The sequence below is a fragment of the Artemia sp. Qi Xiang Cuo genome, chromosome 15, assembly GCF_049724085.1.
Source record: "Artemia sp. Qi Xiang Cuo chromosome 15, ASM4972408v1, whole genome shotgun sequence".
Taxonomy (NCBI): Eukaryota; Metazoa; Arthropoda; class Branchiopoda; order Anostraca; family Artemiidae; genus Artemia; species Artemia sp. Qi Xiang Cuo.
This window is the reverse complement of record NC_142808.1, coordinates 13,249,415-13,265,305: the sequence shown is the minus strand read 5'-3', so window position 1 is coordinate 13,265,305 and position 15,891 is coordinate 13,249,415. Positions and strand designations below refer to the sequence as shown.

The 15,891-nt window shown below is 39.4% G+C and overlaps 2 protein-coding genes across 2 annotated transcripts in view; one reads left to right on the top strand and one right to left on the bottom strand.

Annotated features, from left to right (window-relative positions):
- Positions 1 to 11,424: 11,424 nt before the first annotated feature.
- LOC148943352 (protein CFDP2-like) lies at positions 11,425 to 11,970 on the bottom strand. The gene has a single exon (XM_089101107.1). It carries the CDS (start codon positions 11,968 to 11,970, stop codon positions 11,425 to 11,427), a length of 546 nt encoding a protein of 181 aa, XP_088957233.1.
- A 530-nt stretch (positions 11,971 to 12,500) lies between these two features.
- The window catches only part of LOC148943351 (rab GDP dissociation inhibitor alpha-like), a 53,482-nt gene continuing 50,091 nt past the window's right edge, over positions 12,501 to 15,891 (top strand). Inside the window, exon 1 of the mRNA XM_089100852.1 lies at positions 12,501 to 12,635. Within this exon, the coding sequence (XP_088956978.1) occupies positions 12,591 to 12,635 (45 nt within the window). The 5' untranslated portion in view covers positions 12,501 to 12,590. The remainder of the gene's footprint in view (positions 12,636 to 15,891) is intronic.

Sequence of the window (15,891 nt, the reverse complement as noted above, 5' to 3'; positions counted from 1 at the left end):
CTGAAAACGAATTATAGTACAAATATTTTCTTTTCCAGTTCTTACAGCATTGAAAATGAAAACTAAAATTACATTGAAATAAAAATCTTGAACTGATTAATCTTTCAACAATTAATATCATTATACATCAAATATTCCATTTGATGTTGTTTATACTTTCCAAGACTGTTCAAGATGCATATAGTTTTTAAAAAAGCGCCAATGACGCAGTAGGCTTTAGAGTTTTGCAGTGAGAGAAGGAGGTGATACCCAAACTCTTGCTTGTAGTGATTTTTGTTCGTTTCAATCTTGATTTGCATATTCAATTTAAGTTTCACTCGTTTTAAGATTTATTTATTAATTTACATTAATATCGATTGTATGTTTGTTTGCATTGATTGTTTATTCAATTTCTGTTCGTTTTAAGTTTCATATATACTTCAGTAGGAAAATACTTTTTTTTGTCTTAAGTGATTTTCATATTCAATTTAAGCATTACTCGCTTTAAGATCTATTTATTCATTTATGTTGTTACTTGTTGGATGTTTTTTATTATGATTGTTTATTTAATTTCTGTTCGTTTGGGGATTCATTGATTCTTTAATAGTAATTTCTGGTCGTTTCGAGTTTGAATTTTAACAGGAATTTGTATCTGCTGAGCTTAAGTTTAAAATAGCCTTTGCTTTTCTTTGAAAAAATTATTTTTCGGGAAGTTTTTTTATAATTAATTTTTGTTCGTTTTTGATTGCAAAAAGTTTCCGGTTTTTAAAAATTCCTTATTTCACAATCAAACTTTTTTTTCAAAACAATCGAATGTTCATCCAAGTGTCAAAACTGGTATCAAAGTAACAATATCAAAGTGAACAAAATGGGTTTGTGTCAACCTGGGAGTTTTTATTATCTGATGTTTGAACTATTTTTAACAAAATGGTTATTTCAAAATTTTTATCGGATGGGTTTGGGTAAAAATGGCGTGGGAGGGGGGGGCTAATTAGCCTTCGGTCTCTTTTGAATCTTTAAAAGTGAGCTAGAACTATCTATTTTCAATTAAATAAGCCCTTTCTGAATTTTATACGAGCATCCCTTCTATAAGAACCATATATACCCCCATAGTATAACTTACAACGCCTGCCCCTGGGCCCTGGCGGGTTGTGTCGACCCCGTAGTTTTAATATCTGATGATTAAACTAATTTTAACAAAATAGTCACCTCAAATTTTGATCAGATGAGTTTATCCATCCGATAAACCCAAAGGCGTGGAGGGCGGGAGGGGTTAGTTGCCCTCCGATCTTCTTTCACTCTGAGAAAATGAAATACAACTTTTAATTTCCATTCAAATGAACCCTCTCTGAAGTTTATACGAGCATCCCTTTCATAAGAACCACATACGGCCCCAGGACATAGCTTACAATGCCTGCCCCCTGGGGGGCTGTGTCAACACCGGGGTTTTTATTATCTGACCTTTGAACTATTTTGAAAAAAAAGGATCTCTCAACGTTCTTATCGGATGGGTTTGGGAAAAATAGGGCTTAGAGGGGGGGCTAGTTGCCCACTGATCTCTTTTGACTCTTAAAAAGTGAACAAGAACTTTCAATTTCCAATCATATGGGCCCTCTCCAAAGTTTATACGAGCATTATATGCCCCCAGAGCAATATTTACAACGCCTGCCCCGGGTCCTGGGGGGGGGTGTTGACACAGGAGTTTTTCTCAAATTACCTTTGAACTATTTTTAACGAAATGGCCCTACGTCAAAGAGTTTTTGTTATATGATCTTTGAACTATTTTTAATAAAATGGCTGCCTCAAATTTCTTATCAGATGTATTTGGGGAAAAAGGGCTCGGGGGCCAGTTGCCCTCCGACCACTTTTACTCTTAAAAAGGGCACTGGAACTCTCGATTTCCAATCGAATGAGCCCCCTTTGAAGTTTATACGACGACCCCTTCTGTATGAAGTGCCTCTAGGAAAAAAAAATAAATGGAGGGGGGGAGGATAGCTGCCCTCCAATCACTTTTGACTCTTAAAAAGTGAATTACAATTTTCAATTTCAAATCAAATGAGCCCTCTATGAAGTTTATACGAGCGTCCCTTCCATAACAACCATATATGCCCCCAGGGCATAACTTACAACGCCTGCCCTCGGGCCCTGTGGGGATGTGTCGACACCGGAGTTTTTTGTTATCTGAACTTTGAATCATTTTTAGCAAAATCTCTATCTCAAAATTTTTATCTGATGCATTTAGGGTGTGGAGGAAAAGGGGCTAGTGGCCCTCCGATCTCTTTTGACTCTTAAAAAGTGAACAAGAACTTTCTATTTCCAGTTAAATGAGCCCTCTCCGAAGTTTATACGAGTATCCCTTCCATAAGAACTATATATGGCCGTAGAGTATTACTCATAACGCCTGCCTACGGGCCCTGGGGGATTGTGTTGACGCAGGAATTTTTCTTATCGACCTTTCAACTATTTTTAATGAAATGGCTATTATAAAAATTTTATCTGATGGGCTTGGGGAAAAAGGGTGTGTAGGGGGGGGGGGTCTAGTTGCCCTCGGATATCTTTTGCAATCAAGTGAGCCCTCTCTGAAGTTTATATGATCATCCCTTTCATAAGAACCATATACACCCCCAGGACAATACTTACAATGCCTATCCCCTGGGCCCTGGGGGAGATTTGTTATCAAATTTTTAAACAATTTCCAAAAAACTGGCTATCTCAAAATTTGTACCAGTAGCGGATGGGTTTGGGAAAAAAGTGCGGGGGCTAGTTGCCCTTAACTCTCTAGACCCTTAAAAAGTGAACTAGAACTTTTAATTTCCAATCAAATGAGTCCTCTATGTAGCTTATACGAGCATCCCTTTCAGTAGAACCATACATGCCCTTAGAGAATAGATTAGAACACCTGCCCTCGGGCTCTAGGAGGTTGGGATGACACCAGAGTCTTTCTTATTCGACCTTTGATCTATTTTTGGCAAATTATCTATCTCAAAATTTTCCTCGGTTGGGTTTGGAAAAAGAAAGCGTCGGCGGGGGGGGGGGCTAGCTGCCCTCGGATCTCTTTTGACTATTAAAAAGTGACTTCGAACTTTCAATTTCCAATCAAATGAGCCCTCTCTGAAGTTTATATGAACATCCCTTTCATAAGAACCATATATGCTCGAGGGCATAACTTACAACGCCTGCCCCCGGGCCCTGGGGGGTCTTGACGACACCTGTGTTTTTGTTATCTGACTTTTGAACAATTTTTAGCTTAATGGCTATCTCAAAATTTGTATCGAATGCATTTAGTGAAAAAGAGGCGCGGGGGGGCTATTGCCCTCCAATCTCTTTTGACTCTAAAAAACTGAACTAGAACTTTCAATTTCCAATCAAATGAGCCCTCTCTGAAGTTTTTACGAGCATACTTTCAATAAGAACCATATATGCCCCAGGGTATAAATTACAATGCCTGCCCTCGGGCCCTGGGGGGGCTGTTTTGACCCCAGAGTTTTCGTTATATGGTCTTTTATCTATTTTTTAAAAAAGGGCTATCTCAACGTTGTTATCGGATGGTTTTGAGGAAAAAAAGGCGTGGAGGGGGAGGGAAAGTTGCCCTCCAATCTCTTTTGACTCTTAAAAAGTGAACTATAACTTTCAATTTCCAATCAAATGAGCCCTCTTTGAAGTTAATACGAACATCCCTTCCATAAGACCCATATATGCCCCCAGGGCATAACTTACAGCCCTTGGCCTGAGGACTGTGGGTGGTTGTTATCCTCAAAGACCTAATTTCCTGAATTTTCAACTACGTTGAAGAAAATAGATATCTCAAAATTTTGATTGGAGGTATTTGGGGGAAAGGTGGGCGTGAGAGGGGGGTTAGTTGCCCTCAAATCACTTTAGACTATTAAAAAGGGTACTAACCCTTTGAATTTCCAATTGAATGAGTCCTTTTTGAAGTTTCTACGGCTAAGCTTTCTATAAAAACTCTATAGGCCCCCAGGGCATAACTAACAACCCATGCCTTGAAGGCTGTGGGGGAGTGCCCTCCTCAAAAACATAATTTCTATCTGGAAATCAACTACGATGAACAAAATGGCTATCTCAAAATTTTGATTGAATGTGTTTGGGGAACTGGTGGGCGTAGAAGTGGTGTTAGTTGCCTTCCAATCACTTTTGACCCTTAAAAAGGGCACTAGAACACTCGATTTCCAATCGAATAAGCCCCCTTTGAAGTTTGTACGACGAACCCTTCCATAAGAAGTGCCTCTGGGGAAAAAAATAAATAATAACAACACATTGAACCCGTATGGCCTTTACTATAGGCAACGCTATAGCGGTGCCTCTGATATATACATATATACATACATATATATATATATATATATATATATATATATATATATATATATATATATATATATATATATATATATATATATATATATATATATATATATATATATATATATATATATATATATATATATATATATATATATTAGGATGGTCCTTATTTTTCAAAGTAGGATTTCTTCAACAGGCATCCCCTAATCTTGTTTCTATTCTTAAAATACCACAGAATCCCAAAAAAGAGCCAAATATATTGACATTAAGAGGTCCCTACCAGAGGTTAAATTTGTTGGTTGCTGCATGCTCATTGCTGATTGCTCAATGCTGCCTGTCTTGCACAGTTTTCAACAGTCAACCCTACACTATAGTACAGCATGGTAGCTTTCTGAACTGCTGGACTTATTTACTTATTTATCTGCAGGCTTCCCACAATGCATTTCAACACAGGACGCCATTTTTGTTGTATGCAATGTGAGTGAAAATGCAAATTTCAGGTTTTTTTAGTTTTATGAACTGCAATATATTAATTATGCTTCACACTGATACAGGTAACTTTATTAATCCATGGACTGCATGGACTGCATGGTTTGTACAGGTGACAGTACTGATGCAATATTAAACCCAACTAAAACAAGTGAAACAGACATATGGCTCATCCGGCAATTATCAGACACTCTAATTTCAACAAAACTACTGTCAAAGAAGGAGGTCATGGCGCTATTCTGTCACTACAAGCAAGTGACAAACAAGAAAGTCTGTGAAGTGGCACATTCCACAGCCAATGATGTTCTTGCAGTTTGAGCAAGGCACACATTCCAACGAGGCTCAAGAAACATGTGGTAAACAAAATTCAGTATCTCTTTAAGGAGTATGACAACCTGAAGAGAAATAAAGAAAACAAAGCTAAGTGTTCTGAGACACTGAAAAAGAAGGAAGAACAGTGGGAACTGGGCCTGGACGTTTTGTTTGACATTGCCCACGCCAACGCAATGGAGATGATACGCATTCAAGAAGACCGTGAGTTTCCGTTAGCGCATCGGGAACCAGGATGCCATGGAAAGATAGCCATTGTCAACAAGGTCTTAGAAATGAAGAGAGCATCATCTCAGAAAAGGAAAGAGTACCATGAAATAAGAATTGAGAAGGAGAGGCAAGAAAGAACAACAAGAGAACAGAAAGTGACACTGGAATCATCATCTGACATCAACACTGACAGCAAAAAAGGTCAAGAAATTAAAGACCATGAAACAGAAGATATGAAACCGTCAACCTCAGCAAAACGTCAAAAAAGAGGACGAGTATACATATTGGATGACAAAATGTCAGCCTGTCTGGATGTGGCTAAAGTTAGTGACAGAAGTGCTGCATTACTTCTTGTTCCGACTCTGCAACACCTTGGTCATGATCATGCTGAATACAATGTCAATCGCTCTTCAATTCGCAGAGACAGGATGAAGCGGCGCCAGGCAATAGCCGAAAATCTACGACAGGAGTTTAAACCAACAGTTCCTCTAACTATTCACTGAGATGGAAAACTCCTAGAGGATATCTGCAGCCGGCAGAGAGTCGATCGCCTTCCAATTTTGGTCTCCGGAGCAGGTGTAGATCAGCTTCTTGATGTTCCAAAGCTAGCCTCGGGAACTGGCCAAGCTTCTGCGGCAGCAGTTTTTAAAGCAGCTGTGGCTTGGAACATTACAGATAATGTAAAGTGCATGTGTTTTGACACCACATCTGTCAATTCCGGTCCAAGAAATGGTGCTTGTATCCTTCTGGAACAAAAACTTGACAAGGACATGCTTTGGTTTGCTTGTCGACATCATATCTTAGAAATAGTCTTGCAAGCAGTGGTTCTTGATTGCCTTGGTCCTAGCACAGGCCCAGAGATAACAATTTTCAACCGGTTTAAGAACACCTGGCAGTTTATTAACAGAGCAGACTTTCAGACAGCTTCATCAGATGAGTGTGTGTTTACAGCTGTTTCACATGTAATCACAGATATCATAGCATTTGCAGAGATGCAGACACTACTGCATCAACCCTGTGATGATTACCGTTAGCTTTTGGACTTGACAATGATATTCCATAGTGGCACACAATCTAAGGGAATCTCGTTCAGAGCTCCAGCTGGGCTGCATCAAGCAAGGTGGATGGCAAAGGCCATCTATGCACTAAAGATCTGGATGTTCAGAAGTCAGTTCAAACTCACGAAAAGGCAAGGAAAGGCTCTTGCTGATATTTGTCAATTCACTGTGATCATCTACGTGAAAGCATGGTTTCAAGCATCGTCAGCACCATCAGCCCCTTGCATTGACTTCCAACTTCTAAAGGACATCTACAGCTACAGAAAAATATCAGACTCGATATCAAAAACTGCCTCGAAAAAAATAATAAGACACCTTTGGTACTTATCAGAGGAATTTGTGGCACTCGCCTTCTTTGACAACGAAGTATCCAATGACACCAAACATAATATGGTTACGGCTTTGCAAACATCAGCAGCAGAGCACCCTCTGAAGAGGATAACAGTGGACCCGTTGACACTCGGGGAGAAGAAGTTAGAAAACTTTGTCACGCAGAATACCAACAGATTCTTCAGCATTACCGGACTGTCTTTATCATTCCTAACTAAGAACATTGATCTGTGGTCAGTTGAAGAAGACTACCAGACAGTTAAAAATATAGTGCACAGCATGAGGGTAATCAATGACATTGCTGAACGTGGTGTTGCACTGATGGATGACTATAACAAACTGCACACAACATCTGAAGAACAGAAACAGTTCCTGTTGCTAGTTGTTAAGGAGCACCGACAGCATTACAGTGATCGAACCAAAAAGACACCGATGAACCAGTCTGAAGCCCATATGTGAACTGTGTAGTTTGACAATTGAAGTGACTTATTGAAGTGACAATTGAAGGACGCTATTACTATTGCTGGACACTATTGCAAATCACTTATTTTCTATTTAGTGTACAGCAACTCAACAGTCATGTTTGATATTATTTAATTAAACGGCATTATTGTGCGCTTTTTTTTTATCAAAGCTTGCTTACACATTTCTAATAGTTATGGTAGGGACCTCTGAAATTGAAAATAATGCTAAAATGTTTGTTTATTATTCAATTATAATCAGAATGGAATCATTTCAGACCGTGCCCCATAAAAAAAGAGTAAAAAAAAATTTTTCCATCTCTTAAGGACCACCCTAATATATATATATATATATATATATATATATATATATATATATATATATATATATATATATATATATATATATATATATATATATATATATATATATATATATATATATATCTCAAGTTTGGGTATCGCCTCCATCTCTCACTATAAAATTTCTCAAACTTACTGCGTCATTGGCGCTTTACTGAAAACTATATGTGTCTTGAACAGTCTTGGAAAGTATAAACAAAATCAAATTGAATATTTGATGTATAATGATATTGTTTGTTGAAAGAAGCATCCGTTCAAGATTTTATTTCACTGTAATTTTATTTTCATTTTCAGTTTTGTAAAAACTGGAAAAGCAAATATTTGTAATATAATTCATTTTCAGTGAAGCTCCAATGACGCAGTAGACTTTAGGTTTTTACAGTTAAGGAAGGGGGCAGTACCATAACTCTTGTTTGTAGTGAAACTTTGTTCATCTTGAACAGTTTTAGAAAGAACCAATAAATTGAACTGAATATTTGATGTATCATCAATTTAAAATTTTACTGCAATTTGAATGTTTATTTTGAATATTAAGTACAAAAGAAAATATTTGTAATGCAATTTGTTTTCAGTAAAGCGCCAATGGCGCAATAGGATTTAGAATTTTACAGTGAAAGAAGGAGGCGATATCCAAACTCTTGTTTGTAAGGATGTTTGTTCGCTTGAAGCTTGATTTGAATATTCAATTTAAGTTTCGCTCGTTTTAACATTTATTTAATCATTTATATTAGTATCTATTGTGTGTTTGTTTGCATTGATTGTTTATTCAATTTCTGTTCGTTTTGGGCTTCATTTATATTTCAATAGAATAATATTTTTTTCGTTTTTAGGTTGATTTGCATATTCAGTTTAAGAATTACTCGCTTTTGAGATTTATCTATTCATTTATATTATTACTTGTTGTATGTTTTTTTGGTATTATTATTTATTTAATTTCTGTTAGTTTTGGGTTTCATTTATTCTTTAATAGTAATTTCTGGTCGTTTTGAGTTTTAATTTTTACAGGTATTTGTATCCGCTGACTTTAAGTTTAAAATGGCCTTTACTTTTCTTTGAAAAAATTATTTTTCGGAATGTATTTTTTTTTAATTAATCATTTGAAAAAGACTTTGAAAAAGACTCACTGTCATTACGGAAATACCCCCTTCAATGGAAATTTTTCTCAGGAAATCTCCACACGCAAAATTGAGTTGGCAAAGAGCAAGCAAGACAAATAAAAGGAATTTCGTATAGGAATGTCAAATCTCCCGGTGCAAAATTTCCCTTGGAAATTTCACCCCCTAGAAAATTCTCCCTCCCCACCGAAAATTATCCCTATGGAAACCCATCCCAATAAAAAAATCTCCCTCCCCCAAAAAAAAATCTGTAAACTTCCTTATAACAAATTCTATCTGTAAAAAATGGGCAATTTTCATTGTTTACAGGCCTCTCTTCATGGGCTCTAGGGGGTCATGTTACCCTTAAAGACATTATTAGTGAATGTTTCAACTATGCTGAACAAAATGATTGTCTCAAAATTTTGATTGTACAACTTTGGGGGAAAAGGAGCGTGGAAAGAGAGCTAGATGCCCTCCAATCGTTTTAGTCACTTAGAAAGGGCACTAGAACTTTTAATTTCAGTACGAATGCACCCTCTCTCGATTTTCTAGGATCATTATTTTGATACGATCATCTCTAGAAAAAACAACAACTACAAAACACGCATCCGCGATCTTCCTTCTGGCGAAAAAAAAATATGCAAAATTCCACGTTTTTATATATAGCAGCTTGAAACGTCTTTATTAGGGTTCTCTGATGCTTTGAATCTGACGATAAGATTTTCATTGAGATTCCTTGACTTTTAGGGAGTCTGGGAGGTTTCGTTCCCTTTTTGAAAATCAGGCAAATTTTCTCAGGCTCGTAACTTTTGGGGGTAACACTAAACTTTTTTACTTAGAGCTTCTGCTGTTGGTCAAGCGTAAAGAGAGATGTGACTCTTCACCTCCATTCTGAACGGTCCTGCGCAAGAGTAACTGCTTATTAAAGATCGGTACCGATCATGATGAGGTATTGTGGGCAAGGCTGCCCCTCTATCTTAGCTGGGGCCTTCCACGAGGGCAATTCTAGCCATGTTCAGGGGGATCAAAATTGAAAAGTGTGTTGGCGGGTGCTTTTGCTGGCATGGGAATTAAGCGGTCGAACCGCCGTAGGGTTCTTACGGCGAGTTGAAGACAGTTGGGGGTCTGATCCGTTTGTATAAGCAGTCGGGAGTTTGAGACGAAGTCGTACCACTTGATGCCTTCGATTTGTCTTAGGAAGTTTGTTTGGGCCACATTTTTGGCATCACGAAGAGAAGCAGCTATCAGCCAAGTTTCAGCATCGTAGAGAAGGACTTGCGTTTTGTTCGTGTTCTAGATCCGTATTTTAGTTTTTCGGCTGATGTTGGGCTTTGAAAACACGGAACGGCGTAATCAAGCCATATTAGACACGGCTAATATATATTCTGTGGCTAATAGACGCGGCAAATAGTTGGCTTCGGCAACCATTAACCTGGACAGAGCTTTTTGTACCATTGTAGAGCGCCTTGAACAGGCGGCAGTATTTATCTGGGAGGCCCGTTCGTTTTAGTATCAGCTAAAGGGACTCACGGTCAATCGAGTCAAAAGCTGCTTTAAAGTCAACAAAGGCAATATATGCTGTACGCTGGAACTCACGGGCTTTCTCGATGACTTGGCAATTAGTGTATATCTGCTTGGTCGTGGATCTGATGGGCATGCATCCTGCTTGCTGAACCCGGTGGCACTTACAGATGAACTGAATACTTCTATCAAGCAACATCATGGCGAATAGTTTGCTAGGAACTGACAGGAGGGTGATTCCTTTGTAATTTGAGCAATCACTACGGCTACTTTTGCGCTTCCATAGAGGAAGGATTATCCCTTCCTTCTATTCTTCAGGTATCAATTCGTTTGACCAGACGAGGGAGAACAACATGCACAGCCAAAGTAGTGTTGCCGGTCCTCTGAACTTTAGCAGGTGGACAATGATCCCGCAGGTCCTTGGTGCCTTGTTGTTCTTTAATTTCTGCTGGGCATTTTGTATCTCTTTTACCGAAGGAGGATCAGGCTCTGGTAGATTTTTACATGTTGTTTGTTGAGTGGATGCAGCTAGGTTGGGATCAACGTTGATTCTATCGGCGTTTTGTTGCATTGCAAAGTGTTCCTTTTATCCATCAAGTTGCGCGTTTTCATCTTCTAGCATTTTGACAGAGATGGATTTAACTACGCCTATCTTTGGTGGTTTCTCATCACTAAGATCTCTGACAAGCTTGAAGAGCAACATGACATCACCTTTTCATGCCGCATCTTTTAGCTCTTCAGCCTTTTATCAACAAATTATCGTTTATTATGGCAAATAACTTTGTTTCTGATCCCGTTTAGCCGTCTATAGGAGGGTATATATCCGGCCAGCCACGTTTTCCGGCGCTATTCAATGATTTGCAGTGCTTCTTGCAACAGGCAGGGCTTCTTTGGATACATCTTGTGACCGACGGTATTAGTGGCAACCTACGGTATTAGTGGCAACCTCTAGTACACCCTTTTTATTTATCTGTCAGAACGTAACCGGGTCGACAAGGATATTCAGGGATTCAAACCTGTTCTGAATTTCAACTGTGTACTTTTGACGGAATGCCTCAAGTTTTAGTTTCTGGGGGTCCAACTATGACTGGTCTCGTTCTGAAGGCTGAGCTTTAAGACGCAAGTGGCAGTTCGTGGCAACTAATCCCTATCTCAGCGGAATGATATGTTCTACAATTCATAACTGATGAGCGCTATCTTTGGTTGACTATGATTTAGTCAATCATCTTCCGCGTTCGCCCGTCGTTGCTATACAATGTTGGCTTATAGATATCTTTTGCTGTGAAACAGGGTGTTGGCAATGACCAATTCGTGAATATTGCACGGCTGGAGGAGTCGGGTCCCATTTTCATTCAAAGAATCAGGGGTAATCGGTCCAACTAAAGGCTTAAAAGCTATGCTGGGGTGAGATACAATTGCTTTGAAATCACCCGCCCCGGCCAAAACGTCGTGAGGGTAAATCCGAGATAGAGCAGATGTCAGAGCTGAATAGTTTTTTTCGTCCACTGGGGAGACATTCGCTGGTGCGTAGCACACATTAACCAACATGTTCCCATGCCTGTGGTTGGATCGGGCAGTGAGTAGCCTATCCGATATTGGGTTGTGGGATATGAGGCATTTATTCACCTTCTTGTTTAGGAGCAGGCCTACACCGCTGCTTCTACCGGAGATTTGGTCTGACCAAATCATCTTGTGACCTGTACTTGGGATTTCTTCATCGCCTGATCTCGGCAGGTATGTTTTTGTCATTCCAAGTATGGCAATCCCACATCTCAAGCCCAGTAGGTCTTTGGATCCTGGGATATTCATGGTTAAGACATTCTATGTGGCGATACTCAGCCCACCTTGGTCAGAAAGGTTCAAAGGATGTCCAGGGACGTGCCGAGGTCGTAATAAATTATAACCAATAAGATTCCAGGCTTGAGTAACATTTCTTTTCGTTGCAATTATTTTCAGGAGGAGGATCGCAAGGCCAACCGTTCCTACGCCTGGGTTCTGAGTATGAAACCCTGGGGTTTGCTCCAACAGCACCCATGATGTTGGGGCAGCCCTGTTCAGAGTGATTAGTTAGGGGGTTTAAGCTCCATATCCAGTTGCGCGTGGTCAGCAAAGAAAGTTTGCATCCTTCCGGACTAGCTTAACTTGCTGAATCTTATATATTTGGAATCAGCATAATAAATTGATTCTTTTGATGTATCTACTGAAGTAAAAATTCTGTTTTTTAGAGCTTCGGTTACTATTGAGCCGAGTCGCTTATTACTTACGGTTTTTTACCACGAACTGTTTGGAAAGCAATCCATAGAAATGGTTGGATCCGACATAACTCGGAAGGGTTGAAACGCATGTTCTTTTTGATGTTGTGTTGTAAAAATTGGATCCCAAATAGAATTCTTTACCCTTCATTTGACTAGCCTAAGTACTGCCAAAAAATGGATGAGGAATATGACGCTATTGTTCTTGGAACTGGCTTGAAAGTAAATAATTATATTCTTCTTTTAGAAACATCTTGGTAGCCTAGCCTATAAGTTAAAAATTTGTCATCTTCCTTGGCAAGGGTTATGATCAGCCTAACCTTCAGTTTGCTGAAAGATAGCCTCCATCTATTGGCTATCTTTCAGTTTGCTGAAAGATAGCCAAAGTTTCTACCTCCATCCCTTCTCCCTCTAGAGGGCCCTGGCTCAATATATACCAAATCATATTAGGCCTATTGAGTTAGGACTAAAGTGAATACACCATTCGATGCCTTTTTTATGCTGATTACGAATATAGTAAGCATTTCTATAGGAAATGAATTCCAGCCCCCCCCCCTATATATGCCAATTCAGGGTTAGGTTGGGTTAGGTATAGCCTATAAAGGGGGGGGGGGAATGAAATTCATTTCCGATAGAAATGATTATTATATTAATAATCAGCATAAAAAAAGGCATCAAATGGTGTATTCACTTTATTTGTAACTCGATAATATGATTTGGTATATATTGACCAACCCTGACCTTTAAAACTGTGTGTTATAAAAGTGAAATCTTGCAAAATCAATCTTCTGCTTAATTGAAGTAGCCTACAAAAAAATTGGGTAAAATTCTACTTTATTCACCTTTTGCTATCTTGGAAAGAGGTTAGGTTAGGAAAATGAAACTTTCAGGGATGGGTCTACATGCTAAAGTATGTCCCAGTAAGGTATTTTCTAAGTAGGGTAAGACACCCAGTAGTCGGCCACCTGCCTATTCTTGGACAGAATGTAACTAACAGGGAACCTACCTCTAGGCTAATGTGCTTAGAAAGTTTTTAGAAGATGGCATGTGTCTAGAGGTAGGTTCCCTGTTAGTTAGATTCTGTCTGAGAATAGGCAGGTGGCCAACTACTGGGTGTCTTACCCTACCTACCTCCACTACTCCCTCTAGAGGGTCCTGAAATTTGCCTACATGACAGGTTTACACCAATTGAAATTTTGACAAAACAACATTTTACCTTTATTTTCATTTATCAGTTTCTTTTTCTCTGGCTCTAGTTCTGAAAATACAAATTTAAGAATTTAAGCCATGTTGTAAATAAGAATTTAAGCCATGTTGATGTTTTTTTTTTAATTTGGAAATGTATTTGCATATCTTTAAAACCTTATAAATTGGGATTGAGCAAAGTTGTGAAGACAATTTAGTTGTAGCCTACTTCATTTAGCAGAAGATCTATTTTGCAAGGTTTCACTTTTATAACACAGATTTTTCAAGGTCATCAAAGGTCAGGACCCTCTAGACAGAGAGGGAGTAGAGGTAGGTACTTCAAAATGCCTTCCCAGAACATACTTTAGCCTTTAGACACATCCCTGAAAGTTTCATTTTCATAACCTAAACCCCCTTCCAAAATAGCCAAAAGTAGCTACAGTAGAATTTTACCACATATTTCTTTAAAACTGTCTTGAGAGAAAAAATTCTTATTTGTAGCCAATACAGGAATGATAATTATTATTTTTCCATGTATGGTATTATTAGTAAAATGTTATTACCTTAAATTACCTTAAATCGCATCTTCTAGCGACTAAGGTTGCAGGAACCTGTAGATGTCGCCAGGTAGTATTGACAGGAGTTCGTTGCACAATTCATTAGTGGATCATCACATCCTACACGTATACAGGACAGTTGAATATCACACACTAATAGACCCTAGTGGTGGATGCAGGCTCATCCCACTGCGTCCTCCATGGCTTGTTCCTCCAGTCATGGTCAACGCCAGTCTTGAAGCTGTTAACTGAAGCTGCGGAAACAGTTGAATCGCTCAGTGAATTCCACAACGGAACAACGCGATTGGTGAAGAAGTTGTATTTCTCACGCTTTCTGCTGAATCTTTGGCGGAGTTTTATGGGGTTACCTCGCGCTCTGCTAGACTGGTCCTGTTCGAGAATGGGCTTGATAACACTGCTGTTCATCAACTTATATGCCAAAATTACGTCCCCCCTTTTTCTACGGTAGGTCAGAGTTTGCAAATCAAGCTTTTCTAGGCGTTGCTCATATGGGATTTGTTGGTTGGCAAATGGGAGCCTAGTAGCTCTTCTCTGGACTTTTTCAAGCAACTCTGCATTGCATTTAAAGTGGGGGTTTGCAACTGCCATCCCAAACTCAAGATGAGGGCGGACAAGGGCTGTGTAAAGCTTCATAATGACCCTGGGGTGGCGACTAGTTACTGATCGCTTGATTAGGCCTAGGATCTTGTTTGCCTTTGCGGCTTGAGTTCGGTAGTGACTATGGAACTTCAGCTTATTATCTATGATTACCCCGAGATCACGTTCTTCCTCTGCGCTTTGGATGGGTGTTATAGCACCAGTAGAGTCCAACATATGGTAGCTATGGCAAGGGTTGTTCAGTCCAAGATGTAAAACTTTACATTTGCTTGGGTTAAACTCTAGTGTCCAAGTTGAGGCCCATTGGCAGAGGTTTGTTAAGTCTTGTTGCAGGGCATTGCAGTCTTCGTCAGAAGCGGCAGGTCCAAAGAGTTTGGAATCGTCTGCATATAGTTCCAGCAGATTCTGGACAACCTCAGGAGCATCGTTAATGTAGAGGTTGAATAAAGTTGGGCCCAACTTAGTTCCCTGTGGCACACCACTTCTGACATTTACTGGTGCCGAGTACACGAGGTTTCCGTTGTGGTCGTAGACTGCAGCAATCTGGATTCTATCAGACAGAAAGCTATGGATCCACTGGGCTACGTCTACATCAATGTGATATGCTGACAGTTTAATCATCAGGTACCGGTGGGACATTTTATCGAAGGCTTTTGCCTGGTCCAGTAGGAACACGTCTACAGGGGATCCCGATTCGATAACCTCAGTGATTGATTCATAAGCTTGGATCAGGTTCGTTTCAATGGACATTCCTTTTCTAAAGCCATGTTGGCCGCTGTAAAGGAGACCATTCCTTGTCATGTGAGCTATAACGGCATCATTGACAATTCCTTCACTCAGCTTAGCAACGACTGAGGTAAGGCTTATGGGCCGGTAGTTCTCTGGCTGGCTTCTGGAACCTTTCTTAAATATTGGAGTTATTGTTGCTGTACGCCAATCAGGTGGTAGTTTCTTTGTCTTCAAAGACAGATTATACAAGGAGCAGAGCGGTTCGGTGACTATATCAGAGATTTCTTTGAGCAGCCTGGGATGGATGCCGTCTGGTCCTTTGGCTTTGTTAGGGTCCAGCTTTGATAGTCTTTTCTTAACCTCTTCAGTCGTGATGATGAGTTTCGGCA